This window comes from Schistocerca nitens, chromosome 5 (genome assembly GCF_023898315.1).
Source record: "Schistocerca nitens isolate TAMUIC-IGC-003100 chromosome 5, iqSchNite1.1, whole genome shotgun sequence".
NCBI lineage: Eukaryota > Metazoa > Arthropoda > Insecta > Orthoptera > Acrididae > Schistocerca > Schistocerca nitens.
In genome coordinates this window covers 735,812,154-735,834,367 of record NC_064618.1, presented here as the reverse complement: position 1 = coordinate 735,834,367, position 22,214 = coordinate 735,812,154, and the positions used below count along the sequence as shown (strand labels likewise).

The window sequence follows — 22,214 nt, the reverse complement described above, 5'->3', positions numbered from 1 at the left end:
TTCACATTACTTTTATCGTAGAGCATATCTGCAAAACGAGCATCTTATTGAAGTTATTTGTAGCCACAACAATAGGTGTCCATAATGTATATTGTATCCTAACGAGAGTGTCAAACGTTTTTAGCATGGGTCTATCGTTTCACTGCAGTCACACTTCTAACGAGAAAAGGGCTGACGTCTAACATGACATGCTGGCATTAACAGGTAAAGAAGAGCCAGCAGCCGTAACAACGGTCACCGATCTATCATAGTTACACCACTTATTTAAGTCTTCAGAAGATTATCAATACAGCACTATACACAATGTTGCACACGAACGAACAGGGGAACCGAAGGTGAGTTTGATCACCGCAGTGCTTTACTACACAAAGTTATATTGAAGATGGTATGCTTTTGAATCTATGTATCCAAGGACTTACAGTTTAACTTGACTCCGAACCATATTGCAGCTACGCATAATCTGTATTAAAAGAGACCACTACCTCTAGTGTACCAACTGCCCAATAGATATCCTACATTGAAACAGTCTGCGCGCCGCCTCTATTGCAGTTCAATCTTTCATTCCTTCCTTCATGCATTGTATAATATTTAACAGTTTAGTGGGAGTGGCAAAAACAGCTGTGACCAAACAGGGCTCCATTTCCTTCTCAGGCAAGCACACGAAATGGACGAAAGTATTGACTGCAGCGTTTGAAATAGTGATATAACGGAGTTCGTTTCTTCGGAACCTAGTTTGCTTGAAAATTTTTCTAGCAGTTCGTATACTTCGCAGTAATTTAGTTGAATTCACCGAAACAATTCCAATCGCATTTACGTTGGGCTTCATTTTGGCTTTCCAGCATCAGGCACGTTTAATAAATGCACACTGCCTCAAAAGGAGTAACTAACACCACACCACGTTAGAGAGTGCTTTTCAGAAAGTGACTGAAGACTATTCGGACCTCTAGCCCTCACCTGGAATGATTCGAGATGCGGAACACTCCTCGCAGTTACAGAAGAGAGTTAAAAAATTCTACTTCTCAACAGAGGACATGCCTGAAGCGATTTGTAAACAGAGACATTTCTTCGCAGTGGGCCGAGGTAATAGGAGGCGGAAACAAGATTCGTCGATCGCCTAAGGTATAAGGGTATAAGGCTGACGACGTAGTTTCTATTTGACGTTCTGGTACAAATGGCTCTGAGCATTATGAGACTTAACTTCTGAGGTCATCAGTCGCCTAGAACTTAGAACAAATTAAACCTAACTAACCTAAGGACATCACACACATCCATGCCCGAGGCAGGATTCGAACCTGCGACCGTAGCGGTCGCTCGGCTCCAGACTGTAGCGCCTAGAATCGCACGGCCACTCCGGCCGGCATTTGACGTTTTGATTTTTAGAGTTCAAATTTTGACTCTTGATCTTCGGTTGAACATATTGAAAACTATCTGTGCAGGGAGCAGCATCGTAGGTGCAATTTCAGTCGGAAGTTCCAAATATTCGGAATCAGAGGTAAGTTAAGTTTCATCCCCAACATTGCACAAAGCTTGTAGTCTAGTGGAACATTAGAATCGTCTTTTGACTAGATCACACAGTGGGAGGGACTGGGTGTGCGCCGCGGCAGGTGGTGCGGTGCGGGCTTCCGGCGCCGCTAAGTATAGCTTCCGCTTCCTTGGCTGCCACGTGGCGCGCACATGTCCGCGCCCGCTGGCCCAATCTCGTCCTCGGTAAACACTTCCGGCCGGCGAAGAAAGCACTACTTCGTCTCCGGAGCATCCTGTTGCACTGCCCCGCCCACCTTCCTGCCCCGGCGTAACCGCAACGGAATGAGTTGTTGCTGGTCGAGCTATCTGAACGAAATTCGCGGGCAATCAGAACACATTCATTAAGCAACGTATCAGCCATACGCTAAATACGACCTAGAATAGTATGACATTTCCACAGGTTCCAAAATAAGTCGCAAGCATTCCTTCGTAGAAATCTGGCATCGTAATTTGCGTAGTTCGTACATTATTTTTGTCGGAAACTTTCTCAATACCATTTCGACCACAGAAAAAGCTAAGCACAGCCACAAGGGCAATGGCGCATGAGGTAAAGTTGTATTCTCGGTGCAATGCTGCATGTGTACAGCTTTCAATCTGTCAACGTGATCTGGAAGCTCATTTTAAGTACAGATCTCTCTCTCTCTCTCACACACACACACACACACACACACACACACACACACACACACACACACACTGTCGCTTTACGGCAAGACGTCTTGTGAACACGGAAAAAGTTGCCCGCTGAACTGGCGTACGCGACGGTGATGTTCTTCGAACATGCAAACACTATCGTGGGACACGAAACATTCAACGTCTGTGTTAATTGGTCACCAGGGGTCAACAACACCAGCCGGAGGCTGTTAGCTAGAAACCATCCCTTGTTACCCCGAATAGAACGCAGGGGTGCGCGCTGCGCCGTGTCCAGACAGGAAGCAACCGTCTCCATGCGATCAATTTGGCCTCCAGGCGTCAGTCACCACAACGACAGCAAGCCCCCCAGGGTCTGGTGCGCGGAAGAGATGAGCAATAGTACGCTGAATGAAACCTATCAACGGACACCGGGTTCTCGTCATCGAAGAGTGCAGGAATTGCCTGGCGCCCGATTTTCGCCACAAAAGTTTATGGAAGCAGCCAGCTAGCAATGCACATCTCGGGCGTGGATCCTTACAGGTTCAGCACGCAGGCGACATTTCAGAATAGGAAGATGTATTTACTAGGGCTATTCAGAAAGCCAGTTTCGATCGTCGCGAAACGGAAATCAGTTAAAATCAAAAATGTTTTACGAGGGCTATCCACAAAGTACATTACGTTTTGGAATTAAAAATAAAGTATTGGAAATTTTTTTATTTTATACAGATGAAAGCCACACTTAAATACTACTTTTCTACATAGTTGCCATTTAAATTAAGGCACTTATCGTAGCGTTGGACGAGCTTGGAAATTCCTTCGTCGTAAAATTCGGCCGCCTGCGCCTTCAACCACGTGGTTACCTCTTCTTGAAGCTGTGCGTCGTCATCAAAACGCTGCATAGCCAACCACTTCTTCATTGCTGGGAATAAGTGGAAGTCGCTCGGTGCCAGGTCGGGACTGTACGGCGGATGAGGAAACAACTCCCACTTAAAAGATTCGAGAACTTCACGAGTGGCATTTGCCGTGTGGGCCCGGGCGTTGTCGTGAATCAGCAAGATATTTGAGCCCAACTTTCCCCTGCGCTTGTTTGGTATTGCTCTTCTGAGGTTGTGCAGAGCTTGGCAAAACCTTTGAGAGCTTATTGTAGTGCCTCTTCCCAGGAAATCCACAAAAATCACACCTTTTCTGTCCCAAAAGACAGTCATTACGTGGTTTAAGGCGCAGGCGGCCGAATTTTACGACGAAGGAATTTCCAAGCTCGTCCAACGCTACGATAAGTGCCTTAATTTAAATGGCAACTATGTAGAAAAGTAGTATTTATGTGTGGCTTTAATCTGTATATACTAAAAAAAATTCCCATACTTTATTTTTAATTCCAAAACGTAATGTACTTTGTGGATAGCCCTCGTATTTGTGCAACAGTTAGCAACACCTTCCAGTCATTCTTTCGTCATTAGCAAGAGGCCGCTTGTGCTTGCCGCCAATTCTCTACGCTGATCTGCAGCTCGTTGTCTGTGCCAAAACGTTTTCTTCATTATCAGCAGTTCATGTGAAGAGAGAGCAAACAGCGAAAGCCAATTGGGGCTGTATTGCGGGTGATCACAAACTTCCCGTCGAAAATGCCGCAGGAGTGTCTTCATTGCCTCTGCAGAGTGCTCCCGACAATAGGCTATTTTCCATGTTTAAAATATGGTTCAGCTTGTTATTCTGATTGATTATAACATTTCAATAGCACTTACAGTCTATATTCTCACAAAATCATTTAATATCAAAACTGTTACTGGCTGATGTTCTGGTGACGTCACAAGCTAGGAGTAAGACTAAGCTATATTTTTGTTACTCAGCCGGAGTTACGAGGTTTTAACGTACTTTTAATGCAAACAGTTTAGCTATTTAGTGATGGAAAACACAATTACAACTTTTAAGTGGCAATAGAAAAGAATTCTGAGAACATTGATAGTGGAAGCCTTGCGAAGTTGATCGTACATACTTCACCCATTTAGAGCAGCGATATGTGCAACGAAGGACATTCGTTTCTCTGCAACATTATTAAACTTGCACAAAACTTAAGGAATTTTGGAACTTCTGCAAATGTGTTCCGTATATTGCAACCAGATTGTTGACTATAAGTCATGAGCTACGATCCTAAGCACAAAAAAATTTTTCTTGGTAAAACTTAGTACTGATTTCCTGTGTAGATACAATTAGCAGACAGAGTCCATCTGTGGGGGCACCATGGATAGAGCATAAGACTGTAGTGCAAGAGGTCACATTCAAATCCTGGAAATGTCATACATTTTTGAAAGTTTCACATTAAAAACGAAAGTAGCGTTAGCAAGAACTGATTGTAGCAATTGTTTCGACTGTGGGATGTATCATATACAGCTTCGCCGGGCCGGAGTGGCCGTGCGGTTCTAGGTGCTGCAGTCTGGAACCGAGCGACCGCTACGGGCGCAGGTTCGAGTCCTGCCTCGGACATGGATGTGTGTGACGTCCTTAGGTTAGTTAGGTTTAATTAGTTCTAAGTTCTAGGCGACTGATGACCTCAGAAGTTAAGTCGCATAGTGCTCAGAGCCACATATACAGCTTCACAATTGTCAGTCTGAGAAACGGACAAAACAGGATAAATGCATTTACTTTGCGAACTAACAATTCACTTTTTTGGAAGTTTTGTTAATTATTAAGATACAGCCATACGTCCACAGTACAACGAAATTATACGGAGAGAAGGAAAGCGTGTGCAACGTGCAATTAGAAGTGCTGTGATGTCTGAGTGTAAATTAACGTTAATGTCTGAAGCAGGCTTACTTCATCTACATGTAAGATAGTGAAACTGCGAAAGTTAGCGACTGCAAATGTAAGCGCATGTAAACCGTAAGGAAAACAATAACATTCTGTTTCTGATCGGTGTAGGGAAATTGTAATTGTGGTTTGGTCTTCATATGAGACGACTGTCGAATCGTTTTACAAACAAGTTAAAATGTTCTTTCGGGTTAGATTCGTACCAGGAATCTATGGGCATCGTCCTATAGAATTCGACGGTTTATCTATCAATCAAATGAGTTACCGAATAATTGGGGTGTGGTTAGCAAAAACGACAATTTTCACTAGGAGTTTAATTTCGCTGAATGACGCTATCCTTTTGCAGCAGTGGGAGATCTATCGCAGACAACCTTTACTCGTGCAACGCACTAAGCTCGTGAACTTTTGCGTCGTCGAGGTACCAATTTGCCGGTACAGCGCAACCACATTTTACGCTTCTTCCCACTATCTGGAACACTCAAAAACAACTTTTCGTGAATTTTTGTAGATGCATTGTACAGTATGGTACTACATAAAATTTGTAACCCATTTTCCGAAACGTAAATTCAAAAACAAGACCAGTGTAGATTAGCAATATGACAGTAGGAGCAGCGAACTAGTCAGTGCCGTCACAGGCATTACATGAATCGAATGGAGAGTTATAGAGGGTGTTCATATTATCTGAATTTCGTTTCTTTTTGTAAAAAATACTGAAATTCAAATGGAAAGAAAGCATGTTAGAAGCATAAAATGACAACCATTTAAGAATTTCCACAGAACAGTCAAATACCCTATTGTCATGAAGGAACCGTATGACAGGTACGTGGGCTGCGTGACATCTGGTGAAATCTCTCACCAGGTCCTCATATTTGGCGGGAGGCACTATTTTCTAGACTTCTCTACGTGCTCACCTTGCGCTCAGAATTGAAGAGAGAGAGATGACGCGATCGACCGGTATACTACATACACTGTACAGCACGTGAGTGCAAAGCGTCATCATCGGACTTTTATAGTCTTTTCCATTTCGTGAGCGACCCGACCTTACTTTCCGAATAGCCTCTTACTGCTAACGCGGATAAATTTACGGCTGTGCACTATCTCCATCAACATCTTTACTCTGCAAGCCTCCTTACGATGTGTGGCGGAGGATAATTCTCCTTTCCTGTTCCACTCGGGAATAGTTCGTGGCAAGAACGACTAACCTAAAGCCTCCACGTAGATCGATTCTGGTTGGAGTACGGGCTGTGAAGGCACGTAACTGCACAACTCACAGCACGTGAAGACTACTGAATCGGTAGTAAAAATGTTGTAAACAACGGAGAGAACAACTCTACTGTACACTTGGAAGTACACCGTTGAACACGCTGACATGTCTTTTCGATGCATGAACATGCAGGAGGAGGAAGCATCAGGAACATGCAGGAGGAGGAAGCATCAGGAACATGCAGGAGGAGGAAGCATCAGGAACATGCAGGAGGAGGAAGCATCAGGAACATGCAGGAGGAGGAAGCATCAGGAACATGCAGGAGGAGGAAGCATCAGGAACATGCAGGAGGAGGAAGCATCAGGAACATGCAGGAGGAGGAAGCATCAGGAACATGCAGGAGGAGGAAGCATCAGGAACATGCAGGAGGAGGAAGCATCAGGAACATGCAGGAGGAGGAAGCATCAGGAACATGCAGGAGGAGGAAGCATCAGGAACATGCAGGAGGAGGAAGCATCAGGAACATGCAGGAGGAGGAAGCATCAGGAACATGCAGGAGGAGGAAGCATCAGGAACATGCAGGAGGAGGAAGCATCAGGAACATGCAGGAGGAGGAAGCATCAGGAACATGCAGGAGGAGGAAGCATCAGGAACATGCAGGAGGAGGAAGCATCAGGAACATACACTGTAACTTTTGACATAACATTTAGTACGCTGCGATTAATAATGCTTTTCTTGTAGACCTGTCATTTGAGTTAAATGTTCATTTCTGTAACGCTTCCGCACTTAATAAGCGAATCCGTGACGAAATATACAGCTCTTTTTTTGGCTCTTCTCTATTTCCTCTTCCACACTACCTGGTAACTGCACATGTCCAAGCGTCGTTTGTTTGCTGATCTTTCTGGATATCTGTACAATTATCTACCAATACGTATTCATTATATACAACCGCATTGACCACGTAAAACTTCACTGAGATTCCGACCGTTATAGTGGCACGACCTTCCATTGTAGTGTCCTCGCTGCAAAGTACACGAGGGAGCGACACGGTACTATTTAGTAGACTGATTTCGTAGAGCCTCAATTTTGTAAAGGCTACTGCATTTTGTTTTCACGTCAAAGGTAAAATTTAAGGTCTGGTAAGTCTCTCTCTCTCTCTCTCTCTCTCTCTCTCTCTCTCTCTCTCTCTCTCCTCCCCCTGTTCCTCGAACTCAATTCAATACACATGGTGCTGACATTTATTGGGCAGATTACTTGTATGGGTAGCAGCATCTGCGTACACATTTTACTAAATATGAATCTTAAGTCAACCACGTTGTTACTACACACTCAAATGGTGAAGTTGAACTAATTTGGGAGTGGGTGCGAAGAGCCACCGTGAATCCAATTCATATTTGTGAAGTATGACAGTTTTGAAATACTTCTGTTAAAAAGCAGGCCATTCCGTCAGGAAACTGCCAACCGCCAAAGGTTGAGAGCAATCAGCACAAAGTTGTGGGGGATCACCACTTAAATAGCGATGGCTAAAAAGACAGAGCCCAACACGCGGAGGGAGGGTCGAGAGATGGTCGGCCAAGCCATTGGGATAGGTTTAATTCCCCGACGCCTGTTCGCATGAAGGTAAGACCAGTGGTGATGCCAAAGTAGTACCACCTACTGACATACGGCAGACAGACAGATCGGAGGGGATGGAAGCACTAGCGGGCCGAGGTACGAAGACTGCAGCCTGGGCAGCAGTGTCAGCGGCCTCGGTTCCTGTCAGACTGACGTGACCCCGAGCCCACATGAACATCACAGTGCTTCCATTAAGTGTGAGCAAGTGAAAGCTTTTCTGGATCCGTTGCGCTAAGGGATGGACGATGTATCGCACACACAGGCTCTGAAGAGCCCAGAGTGTCAGAGCAGATGACAATTTAAAAGCCTGTTTAGCCAGATGCACTGCGTGGCCTGATACGGGGCGGGGAGCTCCGCTGTAAATACTGAGCAGTGTTCCGGAAGCCGATACCGAAAATCGTCGGTGCCAATGACGAAGGCGCACCCGACACCACGGTCAGTCCGAGAGCCATGGCAGGCTGTGTGAAGTGAAGCTGCCGGAGCAATAGCCGAAAGCGAGCTCCAGAAGGTAACAGAAGATGGTTGCGCCCCGTACTGGCTATCAAAGGAGTCATCAAAGACAGAGGTATAGGATGGATGGCCCGGCATGAAAGATAATCGGCATGCATATCTGCTGAGGAGAAAAATCAGATGGGTATGACAGAGGTAGTCCGGGAGCTTCTGCATACAGACCCTCAACCGGGCTAGAGTAAAAGGTGCCAGTGGCCAAACGGATCCCACAATGGTGGGTTGTATGGAGATGGCATACGATGGACGAACGTGCAGAGGCATAAACGAAACACCCATAGTCTAGTTTCGAACGGGCAAGGGACTGGTACAAACGGATGAGGGTGGTCCGCTCAACTGCTCAGGAAATACCGCTGAGGACACGTAGGACTGAGGGAACGTCTACAGTTGACGGACAGGTAAGACACTTTGGAGGACCATGGAAGTTTCCTATCGAGCATGAGCCCTGGAATTTCGTAGTTTCAACGAACGGAAGAGCAACAGGCCTAAGATGTAAAAGCGGTGAAAGAAACCAATCGCATCGCCGGAAATCCGCACAAACGCTTTTGTCAGTGGAAAAGCAAAAGCCACTGTCGACGCTCCACGACGCCGCTGAAGGAGACAAATCAGCGGAGAACTGCAATAGATGGAAAACACTTCAACGAAAAGGGAGCGCCAATGCCTGGTTGGAGACAGGCCATAATAGGGTAAATGGTTCAGGACAGGACCCTGAGGCACACCGTTTTCCTGGATAAAAGCGTTTCACAAGGCAGGAACCGCAGACACTTTGAAAATTTTGTCTTTTAAAAATTCCTGAAGGAAACGGTATGCGGCCTCTGAAGCCCCACGTGTAGAGAGTATGGAGGATACCAGTCCTCCAGGAGGTGTCAGGCTTTTATCCAAATCAAAAAATACGGCCACAGTCTCGCCTTTCCGCAGACAACGATTCATGACATGGGCTGAAGTGACGAGACTGTCAACTATAGAACAGCGTGCTTGGAAGCCACATTGTGCAGTGGTTAGTTAATTGCAAGACTCGAGCCACTATACCAGCCGGACATGAACCATATATTCCATCACCTTGCAGACACAACTGATGAGAGAAATGGGGGCGGTAGCTAGAAGGAACGTGTTTGTCCTTACTGGGCTCATGTATGGGTATCACAATGGCTTCATGCCAGCGTCTGGGAAAGGTGCCCTATGTCCACACGCGATTGTACGTTTGAAGGAGAAAGTGCTTGCCTGCAAAAGAAGGGTTCTGCAATATCTGAATGTGAACAACATCCAGCCCTGGGACGGACCATAGGGAAGAAGGGAGAGCATGATTTAGCTCACTCCTGGTAAAGACGGCATTGTAGCATTCACGATTCTGAGAAAAGGGTATCGCCCGAGCCGCCTCCACTGGTATCCCAGATGGAGGAAGGCAGAGTGATGGTGGGTTGAACTCGAAATTTCTGCAAAACAGCAGCCCAGGGTGTTTGAGATAGCAATAGGCCTAACTATGACATCGGCTACTGTCAGGCAGGAAATTGGGGAATGGACCCTGGTCCCAGGAGCAGTCGGAGGTTGGCCTGCACGACGAAGACTGAGTGGAACTACTACGAGAACTAGTAAATTAAATCCAGCTAGCTTTTTTACTATTCCGAAGAATGCGACTACACTGCCCACGCAACTGTTTATAACGAATGCAGTTTGCCATCATCGAGTGCTTGTTTAAAATGCAGAGAGCGCGACTCAGCGCGCCAATTGCGTCGCGGCTCGCCTCAGTCCACCAAGAGACCGGGACACGGCGTGGTGGAAAGGAAGTGCGTTGAATGGGCTTTCTTGGCTGTAAGAGTAACGTTCGTAAGCTGTCACAACTGGGGAAATGAAGTTCCTCGAAGGTCGCCAGAGAGAAGTAAAGCCCTCAGTCGGCCTTAGGAAGCCACCAATTGGGTGTGCACATAGGTGGGGTAGTAGTCAGTGAGCAGATGGCACATGGGATATGGTCGCTCGAGTATGTGTAAGAGAGAACGGACTACTCGAGACGATGGGCAAGCTGGGAAGTGCGAAAGGAGACTATCGAACAGCCTTGTGTAAGTACCACCACGCGAAGAATAGGTATGCGGGGAGTCTGAATGGAATGTGGGTGCTCCAGTGTTAGGGCAGATGAGGTTGAGTTTATAGAGAAGGTCTGCCAAGAGGGCACCTCTCGGATTGGTCTTGGATGAACCTTAAAGGAATGGAGTGCACAAGAACAGGACAGACGTGGAGCAGCAAAGCTGCAAGAAGTTGTTCTTGACAATCACAAGTAGTCTCCAAAAACCAAGTACCACTGAGTAAACGAGAGCAGGATTTCACAGCATAAACACCTTTCTGAATAATAAGCGATTTACCGTAGCAAAGAACTGACCGTCTTCAGTACAGGAAATCACGAGGAACCGCAGCTGGGAATGCCTGAATCGTTAGCCTCATTCCGTTTACGTTTAGTAGACGCTGACTGAAGATAATGATCGGCTAATTGCGAGAAAATCCGCATGACTGTCATCGTCTTCTTTCGAACTGAGAATGTTTTCATGGATTCTGCAGCAAACCAATGTTAGGTATATTGCTCTGTAATATAGCGGTTCCGTTTTCTTACCCCTGTTTATATACTGGACTCCCCTGTGCTTTTTTCCTAGGATTCTGCTCGGCAAGAGAAATGCAAGGGGCCAATGCTTTTTTTTTTAAAATCGAAATGGGAATCCATCCGGACCCGGTGATTTATTTGCTTTTAAATCTTTCAGCTGTTTCAGTTATGCTTATTATTTTGTTGTCCATATGGGAGGCTGTCCAACGGCCAAATGATGGCATGTGTGTACGATTCTCCTGTGTGAATGATTTCTTGAACGTGAAATTTACAACTTCTACTTTCGTTCAATCTTGAACTGCCACACCAGACTGGTCAATAATCGGCTGAGTGGAAGCCTTAGTTCTACTTAGTGATTTTACATATAACCAGAGTTTTCTCGGGTTCTCTGCCAGATCTTTTGCTAAGGTACGACAGTGATAGTAGTTTTATACTTCATGCATAGATCTTTTTACAGACGAACGAATCTCTACTAACCTTTGCTTGTCATCTGCGCATTCTCTTTTGATCCCTTAGTGCAACAGCCTCTGCTTCCTCAGCAGCTCTGGCCAGTTCCAACAGTAATGTGAAACTAAGGGTCGCCAAAGTAGGCAAATGACATTTTTAATATAAGGTTAGCCCAGAAAGCGCTCTACCATAGTTTTTCATTGAACTATTACTGGCTACAGTAAACATATTTAGAAGGAACTTTATCAGAGTAAAATACAATGAATGCTGATCAAGGAACATTATGAAATGGTTCTTACAACTGCTTTCACCTTGTATCAAATGGCTAGTGACGCATAGACTAATAGGAAAACACGAAATGTAGCCTAAGTGAAGGTTTTTAGAGAAACGCCTTTATTATTAAAAACATCAATGAACACACTGATATTCTGCCATTTCACTTATGACATATGCCTCCATCTACTCATATGATCGTGTAACTAATGCTGCAGACCTGCAAATATTGCATGGGTGTTTCAATATAACTGAATATGTGAAACACTGTTAAAGGCTTTATCACCACAAAGTGAATGGTGATGGTGTGACAATTTTAATTGAGCAACAGGCATGAAGATCCATAAATATTTGGTTTTTGGGGTGATCAACTGTGCGGTTTTCAGTGCCCGACGAATTGTCAATCTTTTCGTGGTCCATTCACACCACATTTCCCGAATAATGATTAAATGATGAGAACAACACTAACAACCAGTCCCTGGGTAGAGAAAAATCAACGACCCGGATGGGAAACAAACCTGGGAGCCTGTGATCTAGAGACAGCAACGCTGGCCACTAAACCATGAGCTGCGGACGGTAGATCCTTAGGAGACTATGCCAAATGGTCAGTGTGAATGGCTGTAGGTTGCAGAATTGTTCTTACGATCATTTGCTCAACGGTAGTATCAATGTTGGAAGGCAACTTCAGTAAAGTATTAATGCAAGCACAACGTGTACCATCTCCAGCCTTTCAATAATATTCTATCAGAACTGTGTCAGGAGTTGTTACACTGACCACAGGAAGTGTTATGGGCCGACGTAGGGCAAAATGCATTCTTATACTTAAATACATGTATCACTAAAATGTTACAGCTAATATAATGAAACTTGAGACTTATGTATAAAGTAATGCTTCAAAATGCGCAACGACATACATTTTATAAGGATTTGAATTTTTAATTACCATTGTTTTTACAACGTACCTTTTCTCGTCAACTAATCGAGCAATAAAATTTGAATTTCACAGTTTACATCCGCATAAGAGGCCAACAAAACGTGTGGAACTGTTTTGTTTAAGGTCATACTTGCTTCGAAATTAATTTTTCAGTTTTGTGTTACCCGGTACTACTATATTTTTCTTAAATTTCAAAACAACTTTTCAGAGAAAAGATAGGAAAAGTGCAATAAAGGATTATTCAGTAAGTAATTCTTATGCCAAGTTTCAGGTTGTTAGCTTTCGTAGTTCCTGAGGAAAGGTACATTATAGCTCAAAAAAGTCTATGGCAATTCGCATTTCATCTACATCTACACGATTACTCTGCTATTCAGAATGAAGTGCCTAGCAGAGGGATCAATGAACCACCTTCATGATGTCTCTTTACTGTTCCACTATCAAACGGCGCGCGGGAAAAACTAGCACTTACATTTTTCTGTGCGAGCCCCGATTTCTCTTATTTTATCGTGCTGATAAATTCTCCCTATGTAGGTGGGTTCCATTAGAATCTTTTCGCAATCTGAGGAGAAAAATGGTGATTTAACTTTCATGAGAAGATCCCGTCGCAACGAAAAAGTCTGTTTTAATGATTGACACTCCAATTCACGTATCATGTCTGTGGCACTCTCCCCCGGATTTTGCAATAATAAAGAACGAGCTGCCCATCTTTGAACTTTTTCGAAGTCGTCCGTCAAACCTACCTGATGCAGATCCCACACCGCACAGCAACACTTTAGGATAGGGCGGACACGCGTGGTGTAAACAGTCTAGTAGCTCTGTTGCACCTTGTAAGTGTTCTGCCACTGAATCGCAGTCTTTGCTCTTCTACCCATAGCATTATCTATGTGATCGTTCCAATTTATATTATTTGTAATTCAATTTAGATGCATTTACAACATTCAGATTCGTGTGACATATCGCGTAGCGGATTTCTTTTAATACTCATGTGATAACTTCCACTTTCTTGTATTCGGGTCAAATGCCACTTTTCGCATTATGCAGGTGTCATTTGCATTTCGTTTTGGTCATAACTTTACAAGACGGTAAATCATAGCATCATCTGCAAACTATCTAAGAGGGCTGCTCAGATTCCTATATCGTTAATATAGATCATGAACAATACAGGGCCTATAACACTTTCTTGGGGGAAGCCGGATATTACTTTGTTTTACTCGATGACTTTCCGTCTATTACTACGAACTGTGACCTTTCTGACAAGAAATCATGATTCCAGTCGCACAACTGCGGCGATTTTCTATAGTCACGCAGTTTGGTTAGAAGACGCTTACTAGGAACAGTGTCTAAAACCTTCTGGAAATCTAAAAATATGGAATCAATTTGAAATCTCTTGTCGATAGCACTGATTACTTCAGGAGTGTAAAGAGCTAGATGCGTTTCACAAGAACGATATTTTCTGCATAAGTACTGACTGTGTGTCAATAAATCGTATTCTTCGAGGTATCATAATTCATAATGTCTGAACACAGTATGAGTTCCAAAAAAATACTGCATATCGACGTTAGTGATATGAGCCAGCAATTTAGCGGATACCTTTCTTGGGTATTGGTGTGACTTGAGCAATTTTCCAGTTTTTAGGTACGCATCTTTCAATGAGCGAGCGGTTGTATTTAATTGCTACATTTGGAGCTATTGTATCAGCACACTCTGAAAGGAACATGATCGATATACAATTTGGACCGGAGGCCTTGCATTTATTAAGTGATTTAAGCTGCTTTGCTACACCGAGGATATCTACTGTGTGTCTCACCTTGGCAGTTGTTCTTGATTGAAATTCAGCAATATTTACTTCGTCGTCTTTGATGAAGGAATTTCGGAAAACCGTGTTTAACAACTCTGCATTAGTGGCACTGTCATCAGTGACTTTACCATTGTTATCGCGCAGTGAAGGTATTGATTGCGTCTTGCCACTGGTGTGCTTTATGTATGACCAGAATCTCTGGATTTTCTGCCAGATTCCGAGACAGTTTCGTTGTGGAAATTTAAGAAAGGTACCTCGCATTGAAGCACGCGCTATATTTGCCAATCTTCGGGATTTTGCATCCTTTTAAATTTGGCATGCTTTTTCGCATGCAACTTCAACTCCGATGTGACCCGTTTTGTGTACCATGGGGGATCAGCACCATCACTTATTAATTTATGTGGTATGTATCTCTCAACTGCCGTCGATACTATCTCTTTGAAATCGTTCCCCATCTTTTCTACGCTTGACTGTCTCTTAAAAAGGCGTTAAGAGCATTTTTATCAGCTTTTTCAATAGATGTACTTTGAGTTTCTTTTTTATTGCTATGTGTGTTACGGTATTCAGCCTAGCATTAAGTATTTTGTGGTCGCCTGTATCCGCCATGATACTCCCTTATTCGTCCAGGATTATTTGTTGCTAAGAGGTCAAGTATGCTTTCGCAACCATTTACGCTTCTTGTGGGCTCATGAACTAATTGTTTAAAATAATTTTCTGAGAAAGCATTAAGTACAATTTCGGATGACGTTTTATGCCTGCCGCTGGCTTTAAACATACAATTTTTCCAGCATATCGAGGGTAGACTGAAGTCACCACCGACTATAATTGTTTGAGTGGGGTACCTATTTGAAGTGAGACAAGTTTTCTTTGAACTATTCAGCAAGTGTATCTCCTCAGTCGGAGGATCAGTAAAATGATCTCATTAATAGTTTAGTCCGATTGTTAAGTATATCCTCTACCCACACGATTTCGCAGGAACTATCTACTTCAATTTCACTAAGAGGTAAATTACTACAGACAGCAATAAATACTCCACCAACAACTGTATTTAATCAATCCTTTCTGAACTGTTAGATCGTTTGAAAAAATTTCGGCTGAACTTATTTCCGGCTCCAGCCAGGGTTCTTTACTTATAACTATTTGAGATTCAGTGCTTTCTATTAGGGCTTGGAGCTCGGGTTCTTTCCCAACATAGCTACGACAATTTACAACTACAATACTAATTGTTACTAGAACTACCTTACTGTGTTTTACCTGTCCCCTTTTAGACGGACGCCCTTTCTGTGGTTCCCTGAGACCCTCTAACCTAAAAAACCGCCCAGTCGCTTCCACACAGCCCCGGCTAACCGTGTAGCCGCTTCCTATGTGCAGTGGACTCCTGACTTAAGCGGAACCCGGAAACCCACCATCCGTTGCACAAGTCAAGCAATTTGCAGCCTACACAGTCACAGCAGCCATGTTCCTAAGGGGCTCCATTACGCGCCTAACGTTGGAGCTCCCATCTACCAGCATACCCACCCTCTGTGAATGCCCAGCCCTTGCGGGCGAGAAGCTTCCTCTGGAACACGGTGGACGACTGCATCCGGTTCTGAGACATCAGCCACTGATAACGCCCGAAACTAGTTCGTCAAATGAACCGGGGAGGCCCTACGATCGGCCGCTTGGAAAGTCTTTCGCTGCCTACCACACTTTGGAATGATCTCCCACTCGACCACTGGTGAGGGGTCAATATCAGTGAAGGCAGTACCTGGGAAGGCAGCAGCAGTGGGCCGATAGGGGGACACGTAAGACGCGCTCTACGTCCCTCGCATCCCTGCGTCCGACCCCGCCCACAGTGATGCCCCTTGGCAGCAGCCTCAACCTTCGTGACTGAAACCAACACCACCTGGAGATGAGAGCGAAGGGTCACCAACTCAGCTCGCATCCGCACACAGCAATCACACTCCCTATCCATTAATGAAGTCGCTCCTGTTTGAAGCTCGCAAAAATACGTAACAAACGAACGGTGTACTCGCCTTATTAGCAGTAGTTGCTGTCACTGACTGTAACCGACACTGAGCTACAATAAACAAAACAAAAGCCTGTACGATACAAGGGTCGAAACAAGCGTCGATAACAATGGCTGTCCTGTACGTTACAATTTTAAAATAAAACGTTGTCCCTAATAAGCACTCAAACGCGCAAGAAATTACAAAGACATACTAGTAACTGTACGGATAACTAAAAATAAGTCGCTCCTGTTTATTTCAATTTTTAACAATATTGCTCCCTGGATTAATTCTTCACCTGCCTCCTTTGCCAAGCCAACTTCTGCATGTTTTCTTCTGTTGCTTAGTTTCGTCCAGTCACGCTTCATCAATGCTCCCGAGTATCTTCAGTGTCATTGCACAGAGAGGGAAGCCTAGTCTCCTCAGGCACCTAATCGTAACTACATTTCCACTGAAACTAGACAGGCATCAAATGCAGCTATGGTCATATCAATTAACAGAAATACTGTTTTTGGACAACACAGCAATAGAAGGCGATTGTAGGTGTCATTTGTATTGTGTTTTCCCATGTACACATTTTTTCGGCAGTCCATGATTGACTAGTTACCTTCAGTTGGTTTTATAACATCTGAAACAGCAAATGGGAAACAATATTTGTGGGTGTATGGCTTCTGAAGGTATTTTCACCAGGATATGTCACAAAGGGAAAGTTGAGAATAATCTGTGAAAGAATATTACCTACACGGCACACTGCATTGTTTCCATGCTATGGAAGTTATCCTTGATAGCTTTTCCATAATCTATTTGTAAAGTGTGAATTTCCTTTTCTGTCGTGTCTATTAACAGCTCCAAGTGGCTTTCCATCTACTAATTTCTTGCCTTTAATTTCTTTCTTCGATCTGAGAAGTCTACAACCCATTTGCTTTTGAACATGCCCCACACATTCCAGTTTTTCAATTTTAGTTTGGGAGCCATAAGTTTTGCTCCGTAAAAAAGCGTTAAAAACACTGGAATATCTTTGGAATATTACTTTCATACCAGCCGCTTCCATCCCACCACTTGACCCTAGTAATTCTTGCTGCACACTTGTGTTCCTGTTGGCACCTTTCTTCACTACCTGCACTGTTCTTTCTTAGATCACACTGAATAGTAATATTTGCTCATTAGTTGGAAGTGTAAGACTTTGCATGTATCCACAAAGGACATTATACACCACGAAGTGATGGACGGGCCCTCATCATCCAGGTTGCATCACAAGAGACTCAGATCTGTCTTCACTACACGGTGTCTTACTTCCATTTCATTGTTAATTATCTACAGCTTCCTCAACTTTCAGGCCTTCCTTGCACTGAACTTCAAGAGGACTGAGGAGTGTGGTGTTGTGATCACTGAATCTACTTCCTGGTGCAGGCATGTTCATCAAGCCACAAAATAAAATTTTGCCTTCCCTCTTAAACCTAAATTTTAAATTCTTTCGAAGAAAGTTATGTAATTTGGTATTGGTTTGCAGGTTTATGTCTGCAGTTCTGGTACACATTGAAATATTGGGCACAACTGTGCCACATGTCGCCACTAGAGGAGTCAAGACAAATTGCTCAGCTGATTTCGTGAAGTACTGTGCGGTATTTTATTTTCTGGATCTTAACGATACTGCATAGATGGCACCTATGCTTCCACTTTGATCAATTCTAAAAATGATGTGCAGACCATGTGTCAAGAACAGACAATGTCAAGAGAAGCTGAGGCTAGGTGTGCTTTGAGATCCGCGTGCAATGGGAGGCAATAATGGGAAAACTAAAATCCGTAATGGGTCAGATTCCGACATCTTGCACAAAATTTTTAAAATGATGGTTCGGCGGTTTTCTGGAATGAGTGCGAGCATTCGTTGATCCAAGTGGATGCCCTCCAAGTTCTTTGGCACATAATAATGGTAGACGATTTCTGGGTGTATCAGAAATACTGCAAGGCAGAGTCCACAGGTCCAACCATCTTCAGCCAAGGTGATACTGGGCGTTTTCTTGGCGACTTAAGGTGTGGTGCTATAAGATTATCCTTCTAACAGGAGCATACTACCTAACTGTTCGATGATGTTACAGTATACTGTCAAAAGCACTGAGCGAGAAGGCTTTCGAGGAGGCTGTTCTGCTTAACATCCCCAGTTCACTCTGCACAGCAATCACAAATATTCTTTAAGCTATCTAATTTTGCATGAGCTAATTTTCCCGACCTGGCTCTCCGTGATTACTTCCTCCTAGTATGGAGGAAGAAACCACTGCGTGACAGAACGATGCAATTTTTGTGGAGGAACGTTTCCTCGACAGTTAAAATGCAGGTTTCTACACCCAAGATCTCAGTCAAATCATCCAACGTTCGGGAAAATGTGTTGCACTGGAGAGTGAATACCCAGATAAGGGCTAACACCAATTTCCAGTGACGCAGATTTATTTATTTTCTTATATCACTAAACTCTGAAGCACATGAACATTTGTTTCATCGAGTCAAAACTCATACAACTGCGGCATAAAGGGAAGAAGTAGTGCTTAAACGGCACAAGAAGACCGAGGCGCCTCCGTCTGCTACTGCGAGATGTTTTATCCGTTCCCCGCTGAAATACGGCGGCAGAAGTAGGCTGTCTGCTACAACCCCAAGCTGCAGCTGGCGGCGGGCAGCACCTGGAAAGCGGTCGCTATCCGCTACCCTCGGCTACGGGAGGGTTGCAGCCGGAAATACAAGCTCGCGCTGCGACAGAGGGGGTTGTTTCTATTGTATGATCCACAGAGGGTGAGCACCGCGCCAAAAACCTGCCACTACTGAGGCAGAGCACGGTCTCCATACTCGTGCAGCGCGTCTGCTTAAGCCCTGCCCTCCATGATGGGCAATACATATTGACCTCAGAAATCTAGCGCTTCATTAAAAATGACGTCAACTCGCCAAATATATTCAGTACGTGCAAGTCAATGTTGCCGAGAACTGCGACGAGGTTTAATTAAATAATAGTAATGAATAGATAAACACTAAGGAAGCCATCGGTCATTGTTTGGATTGAGATAAACTTTTTTTTACTTTTGTTTCGTCGTACGGAAAAACTATACGCAATTAACGTTACCTTACTCAAGGAGACATCCTGAAAAGTGGTTGACTACCAGGAAATATCGACGTCTCCAAACAGGGTTCTGTGTTTCGGTCTATTTAATAGGAGTTTACTGCCTGACCACTGGGTGGACCTAAATGAAGTACGATGGTAATAGAATGCTTGAACATGAAAAGCAAAGACCATGTTGACGTGATTTACATAGTGTTTTAACAAACATTCCGCGCGTGCAGATGCCCCTATGTACACTTGCCAATACTCAGAATTTAACAGATTCTGAACATACAACCCTTTCAGGTAATTTACGTACATAAAACTAAGGAAATTGTGTTAATGACGTTCCATTCCGAATTCATAACACATAAGGCAGGCAAACGCATCAAGTTAGAGATGCTGCAATTTTAGAGCTATCACCCGTTTTAGATCCGCAAAAGAAAAACCACTACTGGAGACAATGCAAGTGTTGCATGTGCATGTGCCGCTCGCCGTTTTGCCGCTTCGGTCCCCAGATACCATTTCATTCGCCGGTTTTCCTTCTGACAACAAGCCACTGTTCTTTTACTAATTAATTAAGTATTCACTTTTGATTCCTGAATGACGTAAAGAAACCTCTCAGAGCATAGCTGAACTACTAATATTTTCGTGAGAAATTAAGTCCGGAAATAATACAACCTACCAACAATTATTTCTTAGAAATACATAATGAGTTTTCTAGTTATAGAGTGCGTTCCATAAGTAACGCGACCAATTTTTTTTTTTTTTGCGCAACGGTACACCACAGCGCGTTGTGGAGGGGGGTGTTAGCTTCAAAACGCTCTTTGTCTCATTCGGCTGCGAGCTGCCGCACAGTCAGGACGTGCGTTTCCGTCAACCCCGTTGAGGTTATGTAACACGTCACAATGGATCATTCTGTACAGCAATGGTACGCTATCAAATTTTGCGTTAAACTTGGGAAGTCCGCCACCGAAATGTTTCCATTACTTCAGCATGCCTTTGGGACTGATTGCTTTTCCAAATCACAAGTTTTCAGATGGCACAAGTCGTTCATGGAGAGCCAAGAGGAGATCACCGACGAACTTCGCAGTGGACGGCCATCAACTGCACGAAAATGAGACGCGTGTGCGCGATTGTTTGAACTGACAGACGGCTGAGCCTTCAATTGATAGCACAAACTCTAAACATGGCAAAAACAACCGTTTTCCGCATTGTGACCGAAGATATGAACATGAGAAAGGTGTGTGCCAAGCTCGTCCCAAAAGTGTTGATCGATGAACACAAGCACACGCGAGTGCTTCGGTACCGAGAAATGTTGGAAACTGGTGAAAGTGATCATTTTTTAAACTCAGTTATCACTGGTGATGAGTAGTGGATATTTTAGTACGACCCTGAGACAAAGGCAGATTTCAAAGTGGCACACCCCATCGTCGCCCCGTCCCAAAAAGGCACGCATGAGCAAGTCCAGGATCAAAACCATGCTCATTGCCTTCTGTGACGTCAGAGGCACTGTCCTCCACGATTTCGTACTTACCGGGACTATAGTGAACTTCTACTTGGCAGTGCTCAGTGAAAAGGAGGGTCTCGCGTTGTCGAAGCGACAGAAGTTCACCACGACAACGCGCCGAGTCACAGCGCCTTCATTGTCAAAGACTTCCTGGTTAGTTCCCCAGCCTCCCTCAAGTCCTGACCTGGCTTCCGCTGACCTTTTTCGTTTCTTCGGTTAAAAGGAGTCGCGAAAGGAAAACATTGGGACACGTTTGAAAGCATCCAGACGCATGTTATAACAGCTTTAAAGGACACTCCGGAAAAGGCATTCTAGTATGCCTTCCAGGCATGGAAACACCACCTCCAGAAGTGTATCGACGCAAGAGGGTGCCATTTTCAAAATTTGATTATTTGTAAGAAAATATTCAATAAATGATTTTTTATGAATTTGGTCGTATTACTTATGGAATGCATCTTGTATGTGCAAAATATACGGTCTTTAAGCGTTCAGAAACCATTATGTTATCAGAGACAGGCACCGCATTCACAGTATGAATATTCATTAACTTGCAACGAACAGGAGTGTATAAGAATGCGTAACTGCCCGGAAGAACAGACACCTCGCAGAATCCGTGGAAGGGGGAGCAATTTGTTAAAGGACATAGAAAAATTTCGACATTTAGGTATACTGAATCGGAGCTCTGGTATTAGAGAATATCTTGTGCAAGCGTGTAACGGTGTTCGAAGAGACACTGCGAACAGGGTGCCTACTTGGTAGCATGGAAAGAATGAGAGAAACTGTATGAGGATGTAAGACTTCTTTTCTGCATTTTCAAATGCCAACACGTAAGCTCGTCACTGTCAGGAGGGGCAGGAAGCCGATGTTTAGTGTCAGCAGAACCTTAATATCCTTCAACTTTCGGATGTGCGGATATGGATCTGGTACTTGATTTCAGGTTTTTTATGAGATGTAGTTAGGAAAAGGACGACAACATACAGTGGCCGATATATAATAATAGCACGGCAATTACCTGGATCGCTTGCCACTGTACTAATGATCTGGATGACAGCGGCCACGTCTGCTGGACAGTCCGCCACGGTGCGAAGTGTCTCCAGCACTGCGCGGCCCACCATGTCCCTGCAACACACATTGCCTCGTCAGTTACAGAATTGTTTAACGACTTAAAGACTACTTCAACACATGGGGCGAAAGAGAGAAGGGGAGATGCCGAAACTCGCTAAAGCCGAAGTCTGATTTCATGTGATAAGCATAGCAGTATTGCTTTGGCGAAGGCAAGGGCAGAAAACCCAAAGCCTGTGATCGCCTCCC

At 44.2% G+C, this 22,214-nt stretch overlaps 1 protein-coding gene across 4 annotated transcripts in view; it reads right to left on the bottom strand.

The window, feature by feature from the left end:
• LOC126260873 (serine/threonine-protein phosphatase 4 regulatory subunit 1-like) overlaps positions 1–22,214 on the bottom strand; it is a 337,252-nt gene that overhangs the window by 54,708 nt on the left and 260,330 nt on the right. For all 4 annotated transcript variants that reach the window (XM_049958309.1, XM_049958308.1, XM_049958310.1 and 1 more), the window contains one exon: positions 21,916–22,022. In XM_049958309.1, the coding sequence (XP_049814266.1) occupies positions 21,916–22,022 (107 nt within the window). The remainder of the gene's footprint in view (positions 1–21,915; positions 22,023–22,214) is intronic.